Source organism: Bufo bufo, chromosome 7, assembly GCF_905171765.1.
Source record: "Bufo bufo chromosome 7, aBufBuf1.1, whole genome shotgun sequence".
NCBI lineage: Eukaryota > Metazoa > Chordata > Amphibia > Anura > Bufonidae > Bufo > Bufo bufo.
In genome coordinates, this window is record NC_053395.1 from 184,354,626 (window position 1) to 184,366,655 (window position 12,030).

The window sequence follows — 12,030 nt, forward strand, 5'->3', positions numbered from 1 at the left end:
ATTACTTTTACAGTACTGACAGGGTGAACCCCGCAGTGTACGCCAGCGATGTGAGGGGAGATGGCTGATGAGAATCATGGCTCTGCCCTCCCCCACCTCTTGGCTATGATTGGCAGGTTTCTTTCCTATGCGTAACATTATGCATAACATGGTCAGGAGGCAAGGAAGGGTGAGGACACAAATCTCATCAAACGCGTTGCTGGCGCACGCTGTGAGGTTCATCCTGTCTGTAAAGGGACAACCGTCTGAGGGCAGCAAAGCAGAGGTGATACGTTTCCTTTTAGAGGAGTTGTCTGAGTGTTTAAAACTGATGAGCTATCCTCAGGGGACAGGTCATCAATATCAGATCGGTGGGGTCCGACTCCCGGCACCCCCGCCGATCAGCTGTTTGAAGAGCGCTCTTTCTAGGCCTGTTACGTCAGCTTCGTCGGTCACATGGCCTAGGTGCAGCTTAGTCCCTTTAAAGTGAATGCGGCTGAGCTGCAATACCAAGCACATCCACTATCCAGCGGATGGCGCTGTGCTTGGCAAGCTGCGAGGAGGCCACGGCACTCACCTCAGTGTCGCAGATTTAAACAGGTGACCGTGTCTGATATCGGACCCCCCACCGATCACATACTGATGACTTATCTTGAGGATAGGTCCATCAGTAGTAAACACTCGGACAACCAAGAGATTGGCCAATTTATATAAAAATGTCCAAAAAATAAATAAAACAATTAATAAACATTAATGTTTCATTCAGGCAACCATAACTGTTTTTATATTTCCCCCAGCTGTAAATTTTTAAAGGCCCCTGGTATCAACGATCTAGCTGGCATTCTCTACATTCGTAGAATGCAAGATGGTGGAGGTCACTTGACTTGTCCTCGTGACCACTGCCTCAGGCTGTCCCTAGCGGCCTTCACTATAGTTCAGGTGCTAAACAGTAAGCTGGATGTATCCAACACATGCGCAGATAGAGGCAGCAGAATTCCCTTGTATCTGCACATGCGTCCAGTTACTGTTCTGCACCTCAGTGGATGAAGTCTGGAACAGCCTGAAGACCACTGCCATCTTGCGTCCTATGGACACAGAAGATGCCAGCTTGCTCTGTCTACGATGCTGATACCGGGGCAGTCTATTATGGTTGCATGAATGAAACATTGCTGTTTATGGCCATTTTAGAAAGTTATGTACAAATTAGTCAACCCTTTTAAGGGAGAAAGTTCTGGGGATTTGTTTTGTAATCTTTTGTGCATTTTCTATATTTTGTGTTCTTTTAAACATATGCAATGGAATTTAGACTGGAGATGAATTTATACGTCCACTCTACAGTGCTGTGAACTGGCAACCAGTGTTCAGAAATGCTGGTGTTCTGCACCCTCAGACCTTCACTAGTACAAAGGTGGCGCTCTTGCATCTTCTTAAGTGCTTGTAGAGCAGGTGGTATGACAATGGAGAGCATGAAAGGTGCTGTGAATACAGCCTTGTGATCCATCTCGAGGATGTACTAATTAAGGCCCGATGACCTTGCACAGTACCAGACTGCTGGCCTCCTAAGACCATCTGATGGGTGCCATATTAAACTTGGTCATCTCCTTCAGACAGGTCTCTCACTTATACCATGTTCATGCATATAGATTTAATACTGAGGAAGAGGTCACCCATTCATGACCTTCTCTATTATTGAGGGCACAGTGCTGCTGCAAAAAGCAGCATTGTTTCTAGGTAACTGGCCAGCTCTCATTTCTTGTCTGTTTAAAGAAATACTTGTTTTCCTCATAAAACTAAAATTGTTTTCTTAGAATGTTGTGTTGTACCATTCCTCTGTTATTTCTCCTGGAAATGTATGAATAAATTCACAGCTGAACATTAGCATTCACCTTGTTAGTATGGAGTGTCTCTACGCAACCTGGCATTCTCAGCACTGATTGTACGCTGTCAGGCTATGTAGGGTCACACCCTTTTTACCAGGCTAATAGAAACACCTATCTGTCAGTTCATGCATATTTTCTAGGTGGAATAAGAGAAGAGTGGCACTATGTAGGTGCTATGTATCTATAAAACATGCGTCAGGAGAAATTAATTTGCCAGGTTAATGTCTTCCGTATTAAAATATGAAAAAATAAATAGTATAGCCCCCTGTAAAGCTTAAACGGTTTGTGTCATCTGAGACATTGGTGGCGTAACGCTAGAATATGCTAGCAGTGACAGATAGGTGTGGGTTCCACACCTATCTCCAGAATGGGCCCCCGAAAGTGAGCGAGCGTGCTCAGCTATTTTCAGAAGTCCCATAGAAATTAATGGAGAACGCCCTGCACAAGTGCGGCCTCCTCTTCATTTCCTTTTATGGGACTACTGGAGATAGCCGAACCAGCGCTCTACTATTTTCGACAGTCCTATAGAAATGAATAGAGGACGGCCACGCTGCTCCTCACTCACTTCAGGGGTCCTATTCTGGAGATAGATGCGGGTGCCAGAGATGGCACCTGTATATATCTGACAATGTCTCAGATGAGGCAATCCCTTTAAAATACTTTAATCCTGCTTCTTGTAATGGGACATTTATATAGCATTTTCTAAAAAATTATTGTAAGACTGTGCGCTTTGTTAGTAGTAAAATTTGTGATGGGGGGGGGGGGGGGGGTGTTAAGGGGCCAGTGATGTGATATCCTGTAGGTTCTCCACTGATATAGGATCATTCGACTCCAATCAGTTCCGTTAACGTCTTGTTAAGCATTTTCCCTGTAAAGTGCATTCTGAGGACAAAAAATGACTGGTATCAGGGTGATTATGCTTAACGTTGTTGATATACGGTAGTACAGTGGTTTTTACTTATTACGAGATGTCACCACACCATACATATTCATTTCCACACATTACCATACGTGAAAGCATGTACAATTAGAATATAGAATCCCCGCTTGCTCAGGACTGCTAAGCATTGTGGCTGTATCGCCTCCTGTCACTGAGACGGTGTCAGCTATACCGTGTGGAAGGGTTACACAAGTATTGTAGGGGATCAGTCATAGTGCCGCAGTTATTATGCTAAGCGATGCATTATAACATCCGCAAATCCATTTTACTGCCCGTTCCTCAGCTACGACAATGGTTGTCACTGATCTGGCTTCCTAATGGATGTGGAGGAATCTCTTACATGATCTCTACCATTTTTATTATGTTTTTGTATGAACATTTTTTTATCAATTTTGTTTTTAAAAATGTAAGGCATTTCTGTCTGTCTAGTCTATTTTCTGGGATGTAGCTGTTGCAGTAAATCTGATAAATTCTGACTCCCATGGGATCACAGTGTAGCCCTGGTTCTGAGTTTGTTATTTATGTTTCACAAGCAAAAACTGTAGTAGGCTAGTCACCGCAGCACAGATCTCCGCCAGAGAATGCCAGGAATCGTTGCGTGCAGCTGTTTTTGTCCGGCCGAATCCTGCCATGTTTACCGAGGAACAGCCGGATCCCATTATAGTTAGTGGGGTCCGGCTGGCAGGCAGCACTATCCGGCAATGCCGTATCTGGAGAACTCTGGCAGGCTGTTCTTTGCCGGAGACCTGGGCCGCAGATGTAAAACTAGCCTTATAATTAGACCTTACCATATCCTCCCCTTTTAAGGCTCATACACACGGCCGTAGCTGTTTTTGAGGTCCGCATATTGCGGATGTGCAAAACACGAATTCGGGTTATGCGCGTTTTGCATTTTACAGATTGGTACATCCTGCCCTCTGTTAGAAATGCCTATTCTTGTTCGCAAAACAGACAAGAATAGGGCAAGTTCTATTTATTTTTTATTTATTTTTTGCGTTAAAGTGAATGGCTCTGCATTCGATCTGCCAAAAATCTGATGCGGACCAAAACCATGAGTGTGTGCATGAGCCCTTATAGGGATGCCTCGTGGCCCCACCTTCTCTGTCCGGTTCCCACCACCAATTCCGAATCACAGACCACTGCAGTCGCATGCAGATAGCACACGGACCCATTTATTGCTATTGGTCCGCAAAAAATGGATGTCACCCGTGCGCTGTCTGCCCGCTCCTCAGATGATAGAACATGTCCTATTCTGGTCGGCATTGTGGACGAGAATAGCTGTGTCTACTGATGGGAGTGAGAAAATTGTGGAGTGCGCACAGAAGGGATCCGTGGTTTGCAGATCCGTGGTTTGCAGACCTAAAAACAGATATGAAGTAGTAAGTCCAATAGGTCGGCACTGCAGGTAAATATTTTGTGGTGCTAGCGTCCTAGGATTGGCATCCCACGAAACAATAGCAAGAAAGGGCCGGCACTCACTATAGGTTATCTGCAAAAGTTCTGTTTATTGTCACATAGTCCTGTGACGCGTTTCGACACTCGCTGGTGTCTTTATCAAAGAGTACGTAAAAACGGATACGGTCATGTGCTTGAGTCCTAAAGCACATAAGGACTACTAGTTGGGCGCTACCTTCCTATTTTCTTTGAACCCCCAGTCATCTGCTATCTTCAAGAAACACAAGAGTAAAGCAGAATAGTTTTTTTCCTCTTTTTTGAACATTTAGTTTTGTTTTTTTCTCCCTGCTCCGTTGAAATAACACATAGGACTTGGGACTGATCCCCGAAGACCAAATGATTGTTTGGCCAACAGTTCCTGTATATCATTGGCCAACCTTTCTCACATTTATATCCCAGTAGAAAACAGACTGACCGCTCGTCACACATATACATGTCATTCAGACGTCTCGGCAATCCTCTCAGTACAGCTTTGCTGATATTTGCTTTGTTCTTTTTTTTTTTTCTCCATCTTTCGTCCAGATTGAAGTGCTAAACAAATACTTATTCCTGACCTCCAAACCGATGATCTATCTAGTCAACCTCTCGGAAAAAGACTACATCCGCAAGAAAAACAAGTGGTAAGTTGTCACCGTCCGGTATTATTCTGTCAGGCGAGTGTGTGTAGCACGCGGACACGGTTTCGCCAGGTAACAGATGAAATACCTGCCTATTAGTCTGTCTCTCCCAGCACCAGATTGAACCAATACAAGTGGTTTGCACTGCTTTGTCTGTACATGGGGGGATATTAGGCAGTGACAGTGATGGAAGGGACTTTTGAGATCTGCTCAGTAGGATTGCGCCACTGCGAAACTAAATGCGGCTTCTAGGAAAACCTTCAGAGGAAGGACTGCTATGAAGTAGTCTTAATATAGGACCTCCCTGGAGAACACTTGATATTGCATTGGATCGGTGACCACAAAAACCTTTGAGTGATCGTGAAAAGCAATATAAGGATAGCGATATTTGCAGCTAACCAATAATAGTGGTATCGGATGTAACTTGCAGGATTGGCATCATATGTAATCCGTTCTTCATGTATAGCTACGACAAGGGTGATTCCATGTATGATTTGGTCTTATCATTGTAAGGCTGATTTTGCTCCGATTAATTTCTTGATAATTTTTTTGACGCGCTGATATTGCATATTATGAAGACAAAAAAATAGCAGCTTAAAGGGGTTGTCTGCATTTATCAAGTAGACTAAGGGGGTTTTCTGAGCTCTTCATAGTGATAAGCTATGCTCGGGATAGGTCATCAGTATCTGATCAGTGCGGGTCCATCACCCGCCAATCAACTATTTGACAAGGCACCGAATGGAGACTAATCAATACCATATTTTCCCTGCAGTGGTAGCTGCAGGAGAAATGTGTGACATCCACAGTTTCCCCTGTTAAAGGGATTGTCTCCTATTAAAATAACAAATCCCCTATCCATATGGGGTTAAGCCTCTGATCAGCGAGGGTTTCTTCCCCTGCGGCCCCCAGCCAGTCACTAGAACAGGGGGCTTGTTTTCCATTGTTTGAATGGAGCCCCGGACATGCATGCTCTTTGCCACTGCATCCATCTCTATGGGGTTGATGGAGATAGCCATGCGCTTGATCTTGGCTGCCTGGAATGGATGGAACAGCGGAGATGCACGCGTGTCTGCCGCTCCATTCAAATATGACGAGGAACGTGGCTCCCCTGTTCTAATAATTGACGGGGGCCCCAACAGTCAGACAACTGCTGATCAGACACACATCCCTCATGCTGTGGATGGGATATAAGCTGTTGTGATAGGACAACAGTCATTTAACTGTTATATGACACAGTACAGGAAAGAGGGTAGCAGTAAAGAAAAGAACTGCACCTGCGCCGGATACTGTACTGCGCCAGATACTGAAGCTCACGGCGCACCGCAAGACTTTAGAAGAGGTCAGGGCCAGGCATGATCAAGTTTATTCTGCCGGGCCTGTCAATCAAAGTGCAGAGGACGCGGCAGTTACAGAGAGAGCAGAGCCTCTAGGAGTAATGGTAACGCCCCCGTTGCTCCTAGAGGCTCATTTGCATATATTAAAACCTCATTTTCCTCAGCAATGAGGGCACATATCAATCAATATGGGTGGGTTTGAGTTACTAGAGGGGCTGATAAGAGGGAGAGGCTGATAAGAGGGAGAGGCTGGGGGGTGGATCAGAGGCTGGGGGGCACATGAGTGGCTGGGGGGCACATGAGTGGCTGGGGGGCGGATCAGAGGCTGGGGGGCACATGAGTGGCTGGGGGGCGGATCAGAGGCTGGGTGGCACATGAGAGGCTGGCTGCCATGGTCAGCTCCCTGCTGTTGTGTGCACAGGGCAGCAGGGAGAGTGTAAAGTCCTCTTCACCCTAATAGAGCTCTATTAGGGTGAATATGACAAGGGTTCTAGCCCTTAAGGGGGCTAATAGTTATTAAATAAAAAGTAAAAAAAAAAAAAAAGTTTAAACACCCCCCCCCCCCCCCAAATATAGAAAACAATATATCGCGATATATATCGCATATCGCACATGCTTAAAATTATATCGCAATATACATTTTTGGCCATATCGCCCACCCCTCTAGTATATTTATACATGTGACTGGTACCGGAGATTCCGTTATGCTCCTGACCTCACCATTTGGAATAGTAGGTTATAGAAAGAATTAAAGGTGGCCTTCTCGCACTTGGAGAGTTAAACTGGTGCTGCTTTTATGTAGTCGTTTGGCTACAAATGTCAAATTCCCCGCAGCAAAAAAAAATAAAAAAACCCTGTATGTTTGTAGCCAAAAGTGTAATTATCTGTGCAGACAGGCCAGCAGGCCTAATGATTTCTATTGAATCCATTCAGCGCTGTTAGATCTTATTGGCACTGCAGCGTTCAAGATGAAAAGGGAAATGTCCATTTCTGGTTATGCGAGTGTGTATAAATGCAGGTTATTTAAAATGTGTATTTTACATACTCGCATAAAACTTTTACTGGGATTGTAAAAATGCAGGGATCTGGAGTCGAGGAGCTGGGTCTTTAAGGAATAGCTTAAAATTCTTGTAATGTTAGTTTGTATCTATACAGGGCACAGACTGCATGGGCCGTCAGCCAGTCATCCATACTTATATTCACTTGCAGGACTTTTCTCATGTTACCCTGAAACACATAACTTCGCTTCCTCCCAATAAGTCTGAATATGGACGCTCATAGAGGCAGGCTGGATGTCTGGACTTAAAGCGGTATTCCCATCTCAGACAATGGGGGCATATCGCTAGGATATATGCCCCCATTGTCTGATAGGTGCGGGTCTCACCTCTTGGACCCAAACCTATCTCTAAAACGAAGCCTAATAGGAGGCCGGCAAAGTGGTCTGCCAAAAATAGCTGAACAAACAAAACAATGGCTGATCTTAAGGAGACCAGCTACAGAAAACACGGTGGAGCCTCATTTAAGAGTCTCGACACAGCAATCCAAAGTGCAAAGCTCCCTGGGAAACAGTGATATGCAAAATAACCGTGGAGCCCGTTATGGGTCTTCAACACAGTGAAAGCCAGATATCCCTCAAAGGAAGGAAAACCGAGCAAAGGGGTGTCCCCATTACAGAGATCTCGGCCACCACTCCCATTAATTTCTAAGGGGCTGACTGAAATAGCCGAGCCAGCCCCATAGAAATGAATGGAGAGCAGCCGCGCTTACGTGGTGTGCCCTTTGGGACTTTACTGGCTCCGTTTATGAGATACGTGCAGGTCCCAGAGGTGGGACCTGCACCTATCGGACAATGGGGGCATATCATAGCGATATGCCACCATTGTCTGAGATGATGCAACCCCTTTAAGGACATGCTTCACAACAAATGCTTTCCATCGGAGAAAGGTTGGAATATATACTTTAACTCTTTAGTAGTTGACAGGTTCCCCATGGTCTGACGATTAAACATTTCAAGGCATATCCTACTGAAAGGTCTTGAATGTATCCAGTAAACCTCTTGATCTGGGGTGCCTAAAGTGACGGGAACAAGTTGCCTCCACCAATGGGACATACAGTCTTGATAACATGTCCATTCTTGCTGCTCCTTCCATGTAGATTTTGGCAAAAACAGGCTTGGATGCTTGCAGAGAGCAAGGGCTACATGGCGATCTTGGCCTAGACACCCATCGCATGACTAAGGATTGTTGTGTCAGGGGTCTCAGCATGATTCACAAGTTACCGCAACCCCAGAATCGCAAAGAAATCGAGCAGGGTTGCAATTCTGGGGTGCCAGCAGCTTCAGAGTTTCACTGCAATCCTATTCATTTCTATGGCTGCATTGCTACACAGCGATCTTTGGTTGCGCAACAGGTGTCTCAACCATGATCGCTCCGTAGGCCCAGCCTTAGGGCTCATTCACACAACCGTATGGTTGCCGCGCCTGTGTTGCGGACCGCAAACAACGGTCCACAAAACACAGGCACTGGCTGTGTGAACTCTGTATTGTGGTGCGGACCCATTGACTTTGAATACTGTGGTGCAGGAGAATGAGAATAAAGGAGCCCCCCTCATACCCATGGCTAAACAGACAGCTCACTATACAGGAGCGCTCCCACCTTATACCTGGAGAAGGCAGCTGTCTAAAATGGGTATGCTACGGACATGACATAGACATCACTTCATCAATCCCATACAAATGAATGGACCAATACTCGCTTAACTGCTCCATACAGAGAATCGTTCTCAGGATCGCGTGGGGTTTCAGTGGTTAAATCAAATAAATAAAATACATGACATTTCCTTTAATATAGCAAATACTCTATGACCATTCATCAATATGGAGTGGGGCTGTCACAAGTGGTGGTTGTCACAAATATTCCAGCATAATTGGTATGGTTGATGTAATGAACTCCTGATGAAGGTCACATTAGAAAACCCGTAGTGTCACTAGTCCTGTAAAAGTCTAGGGTGTAAAATTTCTGGGTATAGTGTCAATAAAAAAATAAATAAAAAAAATGGCTGATTTTGGGAAACCCCTTTAAATCGGCAAAATGTTTTGCAGGCAGCTCCCCAGATTTTGGCTTTGGAGGCTCCTCTGGGTCTGATTTTATGATTTTAGTAGGTGGGAAGTTGTTTGTGTACAACTCCAATTATGATTTATTTTTTATGTTTTAAAGGGGACCTGTCTGTCTCTTTTAGTGACTATGTGCATCCTCCATGTATTAACTATTCTGGATCATCTGTTCTGGCCACTGTGTTGCGCCATCCCTCTGTTATTCCTACTAGAAGTTTTTGACTGAATTGCCAGCAGTGCGCAATGAATGTCAAGATTGGTTTTACCAGTTGGGGGGGGGGGGTGTCCCTGCACAGTCTGACACTATCCAATCCGTGCTACCAGTGGCAGACTGTTTAGGGACACACCCTGAGCTAGTAACACCTCATTGCAGACTGCTAGCAACAGAACCAGCCATCAGTAATGACGTAGCAACGTGAGGGACAAATAGGATTACCCAAAAATTAGCACTGTGCCCTGGGAACAGGTACATTTTACTGGATTTGTTCAACTTTTACAGAAGTATTTATTCCAGTTTTCGAAATATTTTGTAAGCTCTAGATTATGCAGGTACAATAATGCATTGAAAATAATAACATTGCACACACAAAATATTTCTCCAACCGCCCTCTCGGCCTCAGAGCTTAATCTATATGCTGTTACCTGAACCAAGGCCAGTTCCCCGCTAAATATCAGAGTTTTGTTGAAACCCTTCTCTGTTTCCATCTCACTGTAATTCGTTAGCTCGAGTTATATGCACATGGTTTCAATTCTGTTGAAAAAAAAAATAAAAAAAATTACCATACAATATCAAAGAGCACGAGCGCTCTAAACTGAAAAATAAACATTTAGAGATAGAAAGCCAAAGCAATAATGAATATCACATGGCCCCTGCCGATAAATCACCAGAGAAGGCTGTACCCAGGTAATGCTGGAATGTGATTAACCACAGCCAAAATGGAACAGGTCCGATAGCCCCTTGCTCCCTCTGTAAGCCTAGGTGGGAGGAACTGTCCACTTTGGAATTCCACTTTATTGTGAGCGGTTCATCAGTTGGGGTCACAAAGGGAAATCACTCATGAGAACCTGATGAGCCCCATTAAAGTCAGTGAAGTTACCCAGTTCACTGATGTGGCCCCTGTCAAGGGAATATGCCAGCAGAAAATGACCTATTGTTAAAGTCACGTTTTTATGATAAATATATCTTTAAGAAATATTTTTTAATTTTCCATGTCCCTATCAATATTTTAAAGGGCTTCTTTCATCAGGAACACCGTTATTAAACTGGCTGACCTTAGTCATGTGCTAATGTCAGCTGAAGCTAGAGGTCTTTGTCCGTTTTTTTCTATGTGCCTCCGTTTTTTATGAACTTTTATTTTATGCAAATGAGCCTCTAGGAGCAATGGGGGTGTTGCCCCTGCTCCGAGAGGCTCTGTTTTCCCTCTAGCTTCAGCTGACATTAGCACATGTCTAAGGTCAGACAGTTTAATAATCATGTTCCTGATGGCAGAAGCCCTTCAAAAAAAACGTATTTAATCCTGCAATTTTCACACCGGTCACAGGTCTAATGATGGGTCATGATTAGGGATGAGCGAATCATGTTTCATCCGAAGTCGATTCGCATAATACTTTGTTTGAATACTGTACAGTATTAGAATGTATTGGCTCCTATGAGCCGAAGTTATTACTTTGTGAAGTCTAGCGAGACTTCGCGTAATAACTTCAGAAATTAATTTCTACTGTAAAAAAACATTTTCCAAACTTGGAACCAAATTTTTTTTTTTACAGTAGAAATTGATTTCTGAAGTTATTACCTGAAGTCTTGCGAGACTTTGCGAAGTAATAACTTCGGCTCATCGGAGCCAATATATTCTAATACTCGATTATGCGAATCGACTTCAGATGTTTCACCCGAAGTCGATTCGCTCACCCCTAGTCATGATTTATATCACCAAAAATTGTAAAAAAAATAAAATTTTTACATACAAATGTGATTTAAATAATAGGTCATTTTCTGATGACACATTTTCTTTGAGTTGTAGAATGCAGTTGACTGCTACACAGACTACAGACCTGTCTAGGGGTAGGTTCACATGGAGCTATTTGGAGGAAGTTTAGGCTTCATGCGCACAACCGTATCCGTTTTGCGGTCTGCAAATTGCGGATCCACAAAACACAGATACCAGCTGCGTGCATCCCTCATTTTCCCGTTCTGCACGACCAGCCCTATTCTTGTTCACAATTTAACGGACAAGAATAGGACATGTTCTGTCTTTTTTTGCGGGGACTTGGAATGGACCTACAGATGAGCACTCTTTTGTTTTTGCGGCCCCATTGAAATGAATGGAACGGTTGCGGACCGAAAATAGTCGTGTGCATGAGGCCTTAGAGGCAGATTTTCCTGCAGGTTTTTCAGCCAAAGCCAGAAGTAGATCCAGCAGGAAGGAGACCTATCAGTCCTTCCTTTATATTTCTGATTCCTTTCAGAACTACTGACTTTGGCTGAAAAACTGGCTGTGGCAAAATCTGCCTCAAAACCTCCTCCAAAAAACTCAGTGTGAACCTACTCTAAGTTTTCGTCCAGTCTGAGGGTGGAAAATCTTCAGCTCCTCCACCATGTGTGGTCATAGCCAGATTTGGAGAATATGGGGAAAACCCTTAGTGGTTAGGATCCAGATATGATCCATGAAGGTGCAGAAACAACCTTGTCACGGATTTTCTGCTATGTGTGAAC

The 12,030-nt window shown here is 44.2% G+C and overlaps 1 protein-coding gene across 1 annotated transcript in view; it reads left to right on the plus strand.

Moving 5' to 3' along the window:
• The window catches only part of OLA1 (Obg like ATPase 1), a 159,210-nt gene that overhangs the window by 92,957 nt on the left and 54,223 nt on the right, over positions 1 to 12,030 (plus strand). The window contains 1 exon segment of the mRNA XM_040440290.1: positions 4,777 to 4,874. Within this exon segment, the coding sequence (XP_040296224.1) occupies positions 4,777 to 4,874 (98 nt within the window).